Source organism: Salvelinus sp. IW2-2015, linkage group LG13 (assembly GCF_002910315.2).
Source record: "Salvelinus sp. IW2-2015 linkage group LG13, ASM291031v2, whole genome shotgun sequence".
In the NCBI taxonomy this organism is placed as follows: Eukaryota; Metazoa; Chordata; class Actinopteri; order Salmoniformes; family Salmonidae; genus Salvelinus; species Salvelinus sp. IW2-2015.
In genome coordinates this window covers 30909579-30924874 of record NC_036853.1, presented here as the reverse complement: position 1 = coordinate 30924874, position 15296 = coordinate 30909579, and the positions used below count along the sequence as shown (strand labels likewise).

At 46.0% G+C, this 15296-nt stretch overlaps 1 protein-coding gene across 1 annotated transcript in view; it reads left to right on the top strand.

The window, feature by feature from the left end:
• LOC111971220 (tensin-3) overlaps nt 1-15296 on the top strand; it is a 107120-nt gene that overhangs the window by 77995 nt on the left and 13829 nt on the right. Inside the window, 2 exon segments of the mRNA XM_070445994.1 lie at nt 11301-11460; nt 11866-12362. Coding sequence (XP_070302095.1) covers nt 11301-11460; nt 11866-12362 — 657 coding nt within the window.

The following is a 15296-nucleotide window of genomic DNA, read 5'->3' as shown; positions in this document are numbered from 1 at the left end:
CTCAACGGTTCATTAGAAATAGTGAATCATTGAAAGTCATTGCTATTGCAAAGCTCTTATTATTAAAGATGTAGTTTAAGTATAACTCTGACTAGTGTGTGAAGTTTGTCTCTCCTCATTTGGTAATACAGAAATTTACCACCACAGTTGAGAATTACATGATGAAAATGTATATATGCGATAATATGCTAATTAATACCTTTTAACACATTTTCTTTTTTATATGTTGGCTATTTAAAATGATATAACAGTAGTCAAGTCAGTTGAATGATTGAGAGCCAACTAAAATGGTATTGAAGAGAGATACACAAATTATTTTCAATCTTCAATGTTTGATTCCCTTCATTCTTCTAACCATACCCTATCCAGGTCCCAAGGTTTTAGAGGGTACACTACACTTTGCTATGCAGAGCGAGTAGTCAATGTTTCATTATGTGAGTACCATAAATTACTAAATTTCTGGTCACTTTACCCGGAAAATGCTGGGACACAGACCATCATAATACATTGTAAACAACTACCATGCTTTCATGTTTCACTACATGCTACATGAGGGAGACCCAGGGACGTGGGGCAACAGCCCCCACCCGGGGTTGGCCACTGCGGGACACCGCTGATCATTTTACAGTATTTTTAACCAAAGGCACCTGGGAACCCAAGCTCAACTAGCTATCCTGCTGCTCTGAGAGCAAAACTGTACTGTGTATAGGCATTTTTCACTCCAGAGACATTCCAAACGTGCCCCTGGTGACCGAATGTAATCCCATGTGCAGATCGGTGCGATAGCTCCTGGGGCCCTTGGGGCCCTTGGGGATGGGCTGGTGGTTCATGGATGTGTTGGGTGAGACCGGGGGGCAACAGCCTACATTTGTAGTTGGCCACTGGGGGGGGTCCACAGAGTCCAAGGCACATATCCACAAAGCATCTCAGAAAAGGTCTTAGGAATCGTGTTAAAAATAACTCCTAGCTCAGAGTAGGCTTAAGGATGTTAAGACGTAGGTTTAAGGATGTTAAGACGGATGTAAAATCAACTCGTTCAAGTTTATCTCAGCAGGTAATCAAGACAGTTTGAGGTACTGCAAAGAAAAGATAGTGATGACACTCGTTGACATTGTCCTAAATTGGGGAATAACCAATCGTGATGAGGCATCACCAGCTGTGAACTSCCCGACACGATCACTTTGCCTACTCTTAATTATTGCCTAACATGTTGACATGCATAACGTTTTATTAACCAATTCTGATGGTTGTTAATGAAAGCGGATTTTTTGGAATAATTACCATTATATCAACACAATCGTCACTCCCATTTAACAGCTCTAAATCGCATTGGCACAGTAGGCATCAAGCCTCTTGCCGATAATGTTGCATACAACGTTTGAAAAGTCAATAATTTTCATCTAACACAATCAAAGTTAACATAAGCCCTAGATGCCTTCAATTGCCAAACTTATAGACATGCCCAATTTAGACATCTTTTTTTACAACGTGATGTTGCGCTCCAAATGGATAACTTGAAATAACATGACGTAGGTAATAAATAATCAAAAGAAAAACGTATTTATTTATTAGCCTAGTGGTTACAAGTATTTAAGCATATCATGTCAAATAGGCCTTGTGAAATCAATGTCAAAAGCGCGAGAGTTGCATGTAGGTCTTGATTATTTATTGATGATCATATAGAAATATCAACACGTTCTTTTATCAACTCCAAAGCAATTGGTTGTGGCCCAGGAACCACTGACTGGCTGATTTCTTTTTTTAATTATCGAGAAACCTGCTGGTAACTCTAAGCTCATGAGGTTCCCTAAATATTCCTAAATATCTGTCGACTTGGTGTGACTCTTATGACTAAAGAGGGTTCACGCATAGCTTTTATTTTTTCCCATAAGAGTAGGAGTAAAATGTCTCTATTTTCAGCACAATTATATTATTCTGAGACGTTTTATGGATCCGGGCCAAGCTTTCGCTCCAGAGACTATCTGATATAGGTGAGCTGGGGGTCCATGGCCGGGTTGGGTGAGACACCCTAGTAGGGGCCAACAGCCTGAGGTCGGCCACTGAGGGACGCCAATGGTAGTTTTAGCCCATTTGGGAACCCAATACAAATCAATGCGAGCGCTCCAGACACTAAGTCCAAACGTGCAACTGGTGACCGAACGGCTTAACATGTGCAGATAGGGGGGATAGCACCAGGGGCCCTCTGGGGTGGGCTGAGGGTTCATGGCTGGGTTGGGGAAGGTCCAGGGAGGGCCAAGGAGGACTGGGGCCCAACCCAGGGCATCTGCTCTGCCCCCCAGAAGGACAGTGTCACTCACCCAGTCACCCAGCCCAAGCCCCAGCTCTAGGCCTCTGCCAGCCCTCCACACCAGAGGCCCAGTAGGCCTCTGCGCCCTGAAATACAGTGTCACTCACACACCTATTCACATGAGCCTTCTCCCTGGGGCCTACCTGACCTTCAGGTCGGCCCCCACTGAACTGGTAACCTCTGCCGCACTCGAGGCACCTCATGTCTGGGCCTCACACCTGCCTACCTGCTCTCTCCCTGGGCCTTAGAGTTAAGCTTAATCTCAACCATGGAACTCCACACACTAAATCCAGACTTCCAGGCCTCTAGGCCTACATTCCCTTCCCTGCCTGCCTGCCCTCTCCCTGGGCCTAAGTTCTGCTTTACGCTCCCTACCCAGGCCAACACCTCTCTCTCTGGGCATCACCCATCACCGCATCCCGGCCAGGGTCAGCCACCTCCACAACCTCGCCCACCAGGCGAACCGGGGCACCTGCACTTAAGTACCTCTCTCCCAGCCACTAAGACCTCTATAGCCCCGTTGTCAGCAACCACCAGCACCTGGTGACCCAAACGCACTCTGTGCACCTGGTAACCTCAAACAGACAGCACCCTACACGCTGAAGGAGGCTGCAAAGTGAAAGATCTGTGTATGCTATCCCTGCTATTCCTGATGCAGTGATTATTTTTACTTATTAAGCTTTATGCGAGAACTTTTGAGTGTGGACCCATCAGACTTTTTTATTCACCTGGTAACCTATAACAGACTCTGTGCACCTGGTAACCTGCTAGCTTTCCCCACTCAATGCTCCAGCTTTGCAGCTGCCCCCCTATCCCCGGAACCAGAGCCTCCGAGTGCTATGTTTGTTATGTTTTTACCCTCGCTTCCTGTAATGTCCCAGCGTCACCCTGTGGATGTCAGGGGGACTCACTACTGCTCACCGTAGGTCCACCACACCGCTCCGTTTGCTTACTATTGCTTACCAGAGTCCCAGATCTCTCGTCCCACCACCACTCTGCTGCATCGGCCGCTTCGACAATTGCTCATTCTCGCTTACTGGCGGCATCCCAGCACTCACCATCGGCACCGGCCACATCCCACCACCACTCTGCTGCATCTGCCGCTTCCCGCCACCACCACCACCACTCTGCTGCATAGTCGGACTTCAAAATGTGGGGAGATTACATCAAACCAGCCACTAGGGGCAACGCTGAGCATTATTACCATCAAGAAAGCTTGGGTTTTGACAGGGATGGTGGATGGGCGTAAGCAGCAAGCGCCGGCTCTGAGGGTCGTGTGTTTGTTCCCAGTGCTCGGCACTTGTTTTAATTTTTTTNTGGTCACTTTACCCGGAAAATGCTGGGACACAGACCATCATAATACATTGTAAACAACTACCATGCTTTCATGTTTCACTACATGCTACATGAGGGAGACCCAGGGACGTGGGGCAACAGCCCCCACCCGGGGTTGGCCACTGCGGGACACCGCTGATCATTTTACAGTATTTTTAACCAAAGGCACCTGGGAACCCAAGCTCAACTAGCTATCCTGCTGCTCTGAGAGCAAAACTGTACTGTGTATAGGCATTTTTCACTCCAGAGACATTCCAAACGTGCCCCTGGTGACCGAATGTAATCCCATGTGCAGATCGGTGCGATAGCTCCTGGGGCCCTTGGGGCCCTTGGGGATGGGCTGGTGGTTCATGGATGTGTTGGGTGAGACCGGGGGGCAACAGCCTACATTTGTAGTTGGCCACTGGGGGGGGTCCACAGAGTCCAAGGCACATATCCACAAAGCATCTCAGAAAAGGTCTTAGGAATCGTGTTAAAAATAACTCCTAGCTCAGAGTAGGCTTAAGGATGTTAAGACGTAGGTTTAAGGATGTTAAGACGGATGTAAAATCAACTCGTTCAAGTTTATCTCAGCAGGTAATCAAGACAGTTTGAGGTACTGCAAAGAAAAGATAGTGATGACACTCGTTGACATTGTCCTAAATTGGGGAATAACCAATCGTGATGAGGCATCACCAGCTGTGAACTSCCCGACACGATCACTTTGCCTACTCTTAATTATTGCCTAACATGTTGACATGCATAACGTTTTATTAACCAATTCTGATGGTTGTTAATGAAAGCGGATTTTTTGGAATAATTACCATTATATCAACACAATCGTCACTCCCATTTAACAGCTCTAAATCGCATTGGCACAGTAGGCATCAAGCCTCTTGCCGATAATGTTGCATACAACGTTTGAAAAGTCAATAATTTTCATCTAACACAATCAAAGTTAACATAAGCCCTAGATGCCTTCAATTGCCAAACTTATAGACATGCCCAATTTAGACATCTTTTTTTACAACGTGATGTTGCGCTCCAAATGGATAACTTGAAATAACATGACGTAGGTAATAAATAATCAAAAGAAAAACGTATTTATTTATTAGCCTAGTGGTTACAAGTATTTAAGCATATCATGTCAAATAGGCCTTGTGAAATCAATGTCAAAAGCGCGAGAGTTGCATGTAGGTCTTGATTATTTATTGATGATCATATAGAAATATCAACACGTTCTTTTATCAACTCCAAAGCAATTGGTTGTGGCCCAGGAACCACTGACTAGCTGATTTATGTTTTTAATTATCGAGAAACCTGCTGGTAACTCTAAGCTCATGAGGTTCCCTAAATATTCCTAACTATCTGTCGACTTGGTGTGACTCTTATGACTAAAGAGGGTTCACGCATAGCTTTTATTTTTTCCCATAAGAGTAGGAGTAAAATGTCTCTATTTTCAGCACAATTATWTTATTCTGAGACGYTTTATGGATMCGGGCCAAGCTTTCGCTCCAGAGACTATCTGATATAGGTGAGCTGGGGGTCCATGGCCGGGTTGGGTGAGACACCCTAGTAGGGGCCAACAGCCTGAGGTCGGCCACTGAGGGACGCCAATGGTAGTTTTAGCCCATTTGGGAACCCAATACAAATCAATGCGAGCGCTCCAGACACTAAGTCCAAACGTGCAACTGGTGACCGAACGGCTTAACATGTGCAGATAGGGGGGATAGCACCAGGGGCCCTCTGGGGTGGGCTGAGGGTTCATGGCTGGGTTGGGGAAGGTCCAGGGAGGGCCAAGGAGGACTGGGGCCCAACCCAGGGCATCTGCTCTGCCCCCCAGAAGGACAGTGTCACTCACCCAGTCACCCAGCCCAAGCCCCAGCTCTAGGCCTCTGCCAGCCCTCCACACCAGAGGCCCAGTAGGCCTCTGCGCCCTGAAATACAGTGTCACTCACACACCTATTCACATGAGCCTTCTCCCTGGGGCCTACCTGACCTTCAGGTCGGCCCCCACTGAACTGGTAACCTCTGCCGCACTCGAGGCACCTCATGTCTGGGCCTCACACCTGCCTACCTGCTCTCTCCCTGGGCCTTAGAGTTAAGCTTAATCTCAACCATGGAACTCCACACACTAAATCCAGACTTCCAGGCCTCTAGGCCTACATTCCCTTCCCTGCCTGCCTGCCCTCTCCCTGGGCCTAAGTTCTGCTTTACGCTCCCTACCCAGGCCAACACCTCTCTCTCTGGGCATCACCCATCACCGCATCCCGGCCAGGGTCAGCCACCTCCACAACCTCGCCCACCAGGCGAACCGGGGCACCTGCACTTAAGTACCTCTCTCCCAGCCACTAAGACCTCTATAGCCCCGTTGTCAGCAACCACCAGCACCTGGTGACCCAAACGCACTCTGTGCACCTGGTAACCTCAAACAGACAGCACCCTACACGCTGAAGGAGGCTGCAAAGTGAAAGATCTGTGTATGCTATCCCTGCTATTCCTGATGCAGTGATTATTTTTACTTATTAAGCTTTATGCGAGAACTTTTGAGTGTGGACCCATCAGACTTTTTTATTCACCTGGTAACCTATAACAGACTCTGTGCACCTGGTAACCTGCTAGCTTTCCCCACTCAATGCTCCAGCTTTGCAGCTGCCCCCCTATCCCCGGAACCAGAGCCCCAGAGTGCTATGTTTGTTATGTTTTTTCCCTCGCTTCCTGCAATGTCTCAGCGTCACCCTGTGGATGTCAGGGGGACTCACTACTGCTCACCGTAGGTCCACCACACCGCTCCGTTTGCTTACTATTGCTTACCAGAGTCCCAGATCTCTCGTCCCACCACCACTCTGCTGCATCGGCCGCTTCGACAATTGCTCATTCTCGCTTACTGGCGGCATCCCAGCACTCACCATCGGCACCGGCCACATCCCACCACCACTCTGCTGCATCTGCCGCTTCCCGCCACCACCACCACCACTCTGCTGCATAGTCGGACTTCAAAATGTGGGGAGATTACATCAAACCAGCCACTAGGGGCAACGCTGAGCATTATTACCATCAAGAAAGCTTGGGTTTTGACAGGGATGGTGGATGGGCGTAAGCAGCAAGCGCCGGCTCTGAGGGTCGTGTGTTTGTTCCCAGTGCTCGGCACTTGTTTTAATTTTTTTTGGTTTTAACCCTATCCTATCCCAAACCTTAACCCTTAACCATTCGCAATTAATGCCTAAACTTAACTGTGGAGTTGTTTTTGCTTTAACCTTATCCCAAACCTTAACCCTTATCTTAACCATTCAGAATGACTGCCTAAACCTAACCTTTAAACATCGGACGTTTATGGACAAAAGTCAGATTCTGCAGTGAGATTCTGAGAGCTTACTGATGTGTGTATGTGTTAGAGCCCTGCACGGGCATGAATTTTAAGCCCTACCTTTACCCACGATGTTCAAGTCCTACCGTATCCATAGCAAGGGCTTCGCTTGGGTTGCTTTGCTCAATGAAGAGACATGAAAGAGCAGTTAGCTGCTAGTTACTTTTCGTCACTCAAAACTCCAGGAACAATATTGTTTTCTGTGAAATAATCTCTCCTGTTTTATATTTGAGGTTACATGAGGTTGAAGCACTTCTGACTCCATGTTATGATCATAGTCAGATATGACTGTACTGCGTGACAGAGCACGCGCAAATGGCTCAGCTTCAAAATGTTAGCGATCAATTTAGTGATACACAAGCCTTGCCCGTACCCTAGTTAATGTTGAAAAAACAGGCCCTACCCTGCCTTAACCCTATGTATAATGTCAGGGTGCGTCGGGCTCGTGTCAGGTACCAGAGATCTAGTGTGTGTGTATGTGCCTATGTGTGTGTGTGTGGCTGTTTGTGTGTGACTGCATCATGGAATGTGATTGCTGTAGTTAGAGAACGGCAGTGACATCAGCTCCTCTTGACTATTGACCTTTAACCTCTAAAGTTTAAGGCCTGTGTCTGATGCTCTTCGAACTCAGCGGGATCAGCACGGGGTCAACGGTCTACACAAGGCTAAGGGCCGAAACGTGTTGCTCTTACTTTTAACAATAACGAAGCACTTTTATCAACTTCCACTGCCCTCCAAGAGTTGTTGTAATTCCTTTCACTTCAGTTTGTTCCTTAATTAATGCAGTTTGGTTGGAAAGTGTGGTAGCGGCAGTGTTTCCTTCCCCAATACTCCAGACAGAAAGAGGGGATATAGGTAGAGAGATAGATGGATGTGATATTAGGTTGTATCGACAGTTGTGCTTATCTCGACAGAAGTTCTCCTTTAACATGTTAACCGTCTTAGGAATACGTGGGACGCACACACGCATACACACACATCCAGTTGATGTCAGAAGTTTACATACACTTAGGTTAGAGTCATTAAAACTTGTTGTTCAACCACTCCACACATTTCTTGACACAAGTGATTTTTCCAACAATTGTTTACAGACAGATTATTTCACTTATAATTCACTGTTTCACAATTCCAGTGGGTCAGACGTTTTAATACACTAAGTTGACTGTGCCTTTAACAGCTTGGAAAATTCCAGAAAATTATGTCATGGCTTTGGAAGCATATGAAGGCTAATTGACATATTTGAGTCAATTGGAGGTGTACCTGTGGATGTATTTCAAGGCCTACCTTCAAACTCATTGCCTCTTTGCTTGACATCATGGGAAAATCAAAGAAATCAGCCAAGACCTCCACAAGTCTGGTTCATACTGGGAGCAATTTCCAAATGCCTGAAGGTACCACGTTCATTTGTACAAACAATAGTACGCAAGTATAAACACCATGGGACCACGTAGCCCTCATACCGCTCAGGAAGGAGATGCGTTCTGTCTCCTAGAGATGAAAGTACTTTGGTGCAAAAAAGTGCAAATCAGTCCTATATCCACAGTAAACGAGTCCTATATTGACATAACTTGAAAGGCCGCTCAGCAAAAGAAGCCACTGCACCAAAACCACCATAAAAAAGCCAGACTACGGTTTGCAACTGCACATGGGGACAAAGATCGTACTTGTTGGAGAAATGTTCTCGAGTCTGATGAAACAAAAAATAGAACTGTTTGGCCATAATGATCATCGTTATGTTTGGAGGAAAAAGGGGGATGCTTGCAAGCCGAAAAACACATCCCAACCATGAAGCACGGGGGTAGCAGCATCATGCTGTGGGGGTGCTTTGCCGCAGGAGGGACTGGTGCACTTCATAAAATAGATTGCATCTTGAAGATGGAAATTAGTGGATATATTGAAGCAACATCAAGACTCAGGAAGTTAAAGCTTGGTCGCAAATGGGTCTTCCAAATGTACAATGACCCCAAGCAACTTCCAAAGTTGTGGCAAAATGGCTTAAGGACACAAAAGTCAAGGTATTGGAGTGGCCATCACAAAGCCCTGACCTAAATCCCATAGAAAATTTGTGGGGCAGAACTGAAAAAGCGTGTGTGAGGAAGGAGGCCTACACACCTGACTCGGCTAAACCAGCTCTGTCAGGAGGAATGGGCAAAAATTCACGCAACTTATTGTGAGAAGCTTGTGAAGGCTACCCAAAAACATTTGGCCCAAGTTAAAGAATTTAAAGGCAATGCTACCAAATACCAATAGAGTGTATATTAACTTCTGACCAACTGGGAATGTGATGAAAGAAATTAAAGCTGAAATAAATCATTCCTCGCTATTATTCTGAAATTTCACATTCTTTAAATAAAATGGTGATCATAACTGACCTAAAACAGGGAATTTTACTTGGATTAATGTCAGGAATTGTGAAAAAACTGAGTTTAAATGTATTTGGCTAAGGTGTATGTAAACTTCCGACTTCAACTGTACATGCACTCTCATACACACAGTCGACCTCCCCAGGCCAGATTGGCACCAGCTTTTAGTTTACATTGAAGATGTAGGTAAGGCACCATTAAACATATAGAAAGCTTGCATCCCAATATGTTCCTCCTATTCCTATATAAGTGCACTACTTTTTTGACCAGGGTGTGTGTGTAGGTGTGAGTGTGTGTGTGTGTGTTGTGTGATGTGTGTTGTGTGGTGTGGTTATGTCTGTGGTGTGTAGTGTGTGTGTGTGTGTTGTGTGTGTGTGGTGGTGTGGTGTGTGTGTTGTGTGTAGGTGTGTAGTGTGTGTGTGTGTGTGTGTGTGTGTGTGTGTGTGTGCGCGTGTGGGTATGTTATGTAATCTAGTACTGGAGATGACAAGAGGGGGTTTAATTCAGCCTAAATTCCGCAACATCAAGTCAATGGAGAAGAGGGGGAGAGAGAGGGATGAAAGAATAGGAGAGAAGGATTAAAGAGAGAGAGAGAGCGCAAGAGAGAGATAGAAAGAGAGGAGAGAGAGGTGGGGAGAGTGGGAGGGGGCTGTAGTGGATACAAGGAGGTCTTTATGATGGCTACATTTTTTCTTCATTACTCAACATGACTCACACTGCTTCTCCTGCCTGAAGGGGCTTGTTTGTGGGATCTTTGGGGAATGACATCAAATGTTCAGTCTTTAAATTAAATAGGTTACCTTGCACCATGACAGTCCCAGTCTTGTAGAGGTTGAATGTTATCATGGTGCTGTCAGGGTTGTCTGTCTCTTTTACTTTCACCCATAGTGAGAGCAGACTGCTGAGCGCCATACATTGGCTGGTCAGTGAGAAAGATGAAATTACTCACATCRCCGTTTTTGTACAGGTCTGTGAAAAGGGTTTCTGGCCTCCCCTTTAGTAGTTTCTGTTTAAAAGCTTTCCTTGTTGTGTCATTTTTTGGCCTCTGGAGGGTAGAGAATGGACTCAGCGCTGAGGGAACACTTGGTGCCTGTGGGCTCTGCTGCTGCTGCTCTGTTCTGCTGCTGCTGCTCTGTTCTGCTGCTGCTGCACCGTTGCCACGGCGACCGTTTTAGTTTGCTTATGTTGCTAGCTTACTCTAATTTAGCTAAAAGAAATCTTCAAAAATAGTGAAAAATCTTTACACACACACAAAAAAAGCTATGTTTAAGGTTAGAGTGCGTGCTGCTTTTTGGTTTATTCACTCAGTTTGGTCATTTGATGTAGTTATGTTAACTGCACTTGCTAAGTTTGTTCTAGCTCAATTTTTAGCTTGCTGGCTAGGTTTTTGTTGTGTAGCTAGTTAAGGAGAGTAAAAACTACTTCATTTGAGGAGCAATGTGAAAAAATATATATATTCCGATTGAATAGAGTTGTTGTTCATCATATCTTGTTTGGAATTATTTTTAGATTGGAGATGTTCATCTCATTTTAAAAAGAGATAAATCAGGAGCTCATGCTGAGCATGTCTGTAGCGCTCTCTCTCTCGACAGAACATATGGCTGTAGTACAGAGCTAATAGACAGGATCTGGTGAGAACTCACAAAGAGCAGTGTGTAAGAAAACATCTCATGGACTGTGAATCTGAGACTTGCTACACTGAGATAAATTAGAAGCAAACGTATTTTGGAAGTGGGGAACTGAACAGGTTATGTCAAAGGATGACCTTCATACAAACCTCCAGTCACATACTGCACTGTATGCACCATAGAGCTGCATGGGCAGCTATTCAGCGTCTCAAAGATAAGAGATGAGCTCTCTAGTAGCCTAGTATGCACCTACCTGTAATGTTAAAGGGGAAGCCATGCCACAGTCTTAAAGGGATGCTGTTGTTTTTATTTTCTTGCAGATTCCCGAAGTTTCCTGGACAGTAGTATGAACCAAACTCCAGCCTCGTCGAATGGAGAGCTTTTCTGCTCGGAAGTGTCCTTCACTCCTGCCACCTGTCAGAGAATGTTCGGATCCATGCACACTGTATCGTCAAGGAGCACCCTCCCACACACAAACAGGTGCTGTCTTTCTTTCACACTGCAGTGTTTTAGTGTGTGTGTTTACTGTAGCTACATTTTGTCACGCCTGCCCCYGCTCCCCCTCTCTCGCGCTCGAGGATGCCAGGCTGCCCATCATTACGCACACCTGTCAACATCATTACGCGCATCAGCGCTTCATTGGACTCACATGGACTCCATCACTTTGTTGATTGCCCCTTCTATATCTGTCTGTTCCTCAGTTTGATCCCCGTGTCAGCATTATTGTTGTCATGTTTCCCTTGTTCAGACGCTGTCCTTGTTTGTTTCATGTCTGTTTATGCATTAAATATTCACTCCCAGTACATGCTTCTTGTCTCCCAGCTGCTGTCCTTACACATTTGTGCTTATACTTGATCATCCCCTTCTCTCTCTCTCTCTCCTCAGCCAAACCCCACCTCCGGTGTGGCTGGACAGGACTCCTATGTCCCTGTCCTCCCCATTCCTCCCCCCTTCCTCTTCCTCTCTTTCTCCCCTCAGCCTCCTCAATGCGCACAGATCTCCCCTGGGGGCCCAGAGGGACCAGAGCCGGGGTGAGAGCCGGGGTGAGAGGAACCAGGGTGCCCAAAGCCAGGGGGATTTAGTCTCTCTGCTGCTGGGGAATGGACATCTTGGTCTGGAGGATAGCCTGTTGGAAGCTGTGGAGGGGCTGGGGGGCCTGGATCTAGGCCTGGGGCTTGGAGAGGGTGGACTGACAGGACTGCCACCCGTGCTGCCTGAGAAGACGGTACCAGGGCTGGCTGGGTCCCGGTCCCCCTCTCTCAGTGGATTATCCAGCCCCCACAGTGGTAGTAGTCTCAGCATCCCCTTCCCCTCAGCCATGACCCCAGCCCCTTTCAGAGGACTCAGCCCTGGTGGTGGTGGAGCCCCTTTGTCTGGATCAGGTACACATGCACGCAGACACACACACACCATCATTCCTGTTCCCAAAAAACTCTAAGGCATCCTGCTACGATTACTACCGACCTGTAATAATGAAGTGCTTTGAAAGGCTGGTCATCGCACACATCGCACACAATTCCATCATCCCAGACACCTTCGACCCACTCCAAATTGCATACCTCCCCAACAGATCCACAGATCCACACATTCTCTATTCCACTCCACACTGCCCTCTTCAACCTGATCACCAACGACTGACTATGAGACAGTCTACAGGGAGGAAGTCAGAGATCTAGCAGTGCGGTGCCAGGACAACAGTCTCTCCCTCAACTTCAGCAAGACCAAGGAGCTGACTACAGAAAACAAGGGCGGGTGTACACCCCCATCCACTTCGATTGGGCCATAGTGGAGAGGGTCCAGAGATTCAAGTTCCTTGGTGTCCACATCACTAAGGACTTAACATGGTCCTCTCACACCACAACAGTTGTGAAGTAGGCATGATTTGGCATAGCCCCTCAGATCCTTAGGAACTTATAGCTGCAGCATTGAGAGCATCCTGACTGGCTGTATCACCGTCTGGTATGACAACTGCACCGCCCTTGAACAAAAGGCCCTACAGAGGGTGATATGGACGGCCCAGCAYGTCACTCGGGGTGAGCTCTCAGTCAATCCAAGATGTACATGCCAGGCAGTGTCTGAGAAAGACCAGCAAAATTGCTAAAGACTACAGCCATGCTGCTGTCCGGCAGGCGGTACCGGTGCATCAAGGCTCAGACCAACAGACTCCTAAACAACTTCTATCCCCTGGCTATAAGACTGTTAAATGGCTAACAACTCCTGCTCTCCCTCTCCCACAGACTACCCACACTGACACTATGCCCATCCACAGGACTCCACCCGCTCAGACATACACACCTTCACTGTCTTACTTACACACACAGTGGTGTGGGGGGCATTGCTTAAACTCACTTCTTAATCCCGATTGATACTTATCAAAGTAGTGTATTGGAGGTATGTGCCGTATCAATTAATAGGGCTGATGGAACAGATTGGAATGTTTATATTAAAATGCAGATCAACTATTATTTCTTCACATTTTAGGCACAGCAAAATACACAYGGCAGTAGGCCTATGCGTGAATGTTGCAAAATGCAATTTGCGGGTAAACACTGTTCCGAAATGCGCACCGCACATGCGAGCGATTTCGTGGACAGAGATGGAAATATCAGTTAGAAAAGGGGGGATTTAAAGATGCAACAACTACCATGGGTTGCTAATATGATTAGGATAAAGCCTTTGGCTGCTAGACAATGGAAGAAAACTGAATGAAAACCAATAGAACAGGAGAATGCATAAGAGTTAGTCTTTATAAAAAATAATTGCCCCCACAAAAGGTGGGAATTTGTCAATAGGCTACTTTGATGCAAGGTAAGACAGGCCTCAAAATATGAAGGATTCAAACAATTAAGGAACAGGAAAAATATAGCAACGCTAATTATAGGCCTAACCGTCTTGGTCACAGCTCCTCCAAAGTGTTCTTGTGGGAAAGGCTCAGAAGGTGTATGCCGCTTTTTCTCTTCATCTCTGTTAAAGCTGCTATCCTTTGGGCATAGGAGTTGGTCCCAGAGGCATACCCACAACAGTTCAACAAATTACGAAAGACAGAATCACAAAGCCATGTTGAGTTCGCAAGGGAACAACCATGTCGGTTTGATCGGCGGTGTGGTTCTCAAGAGATCAAGGACCTTGAGGATTTAAAGACTCCCATACTTCTCGAGCAGTTCAAGAATTGCCTTCACGACAGGGTTGCAACCTACAGTCATGAGCACAAGGATCTCACTCTTGAGAAAGCTGCAGTTCTTGCAGATGAGTTTGTGTTGACACATAAAACTACATTCACAAACAAGCACCCAGTAGTTATCCCTATGCAATCCAGAGAAGTCACCTCCTACAGCAAGGTTTCCGTCCATTTGTACAGTGCCCAAAGATAAAGATCGTCAGAAAACTGCTTTTTYGTATCCACCTGGAGTKAGAAAGGACACATTGTCTCTCAGTGTCCTAAGTTGAAACAGAAAAATGAGAGAGAGAAAATGACAGTTCTTCTTGTGGGAGCACATTATTAAAAGCATCGCCACTCTGCAGAAACACAAACCCGTCTGAAACAAAAGGTTCACCTACATCAGATCCAAAATCTTGTTTAAGAGATACCCAAGTGATACCTCTTATGGATCCCTTTGCGCGCCAATCCCTTTAGCGGGATCGATTAGACAACATCCAGTGAAATTTCAGCTCGCCAAATTCAAAAACAGAAATACTCATAATATAGATTCACAAAACATACATGTGTGATACATCAAAATAAAGCCAACTTCTTGTAAATGGGGTGCCGCTATTTTCACTTTGGAAAAAATCGTGCCCAAATTAAACTGTCTCGTACTCTATTCTAGATCATACAATATGCATATTAATATTACTATTAGATAGAAAACACTCTCAAGTATCTAAAACTGTTTGAATTATATCTGTGAGTAAAACAGAACTCATTTTGCAGCAAACTTCCATACAGGAAGTGAAAAATCTGAAAACGAGGCTCTGTACCAGGGCCTGCCTATTCAACTGGCTTATATTTATCGATATGCATGCACTTCATACGCCTTCCACTAGATGTCAACAGGCAGTGGAAGGTGGAATGGGGTGTCTAGCTTGATCTGAGGTCGAACAAGAGCTTTTGGAGTGGCAGGTCAGGAATTTCCTTTCTCTACCTAGGCGCGCGAAGCACCTCCATATTGTCTTCTGATAAGCGTTCGGTATACACGGCTAATATCTCCGGCTCTGATTTTATTTGATACATGTGATAATAACATCGTAAAGTATGTTTTTTCAACCGAGTTTTATCAGATTATTCAACGTTTATTGGGACTTTTGGAGTTTTCCGT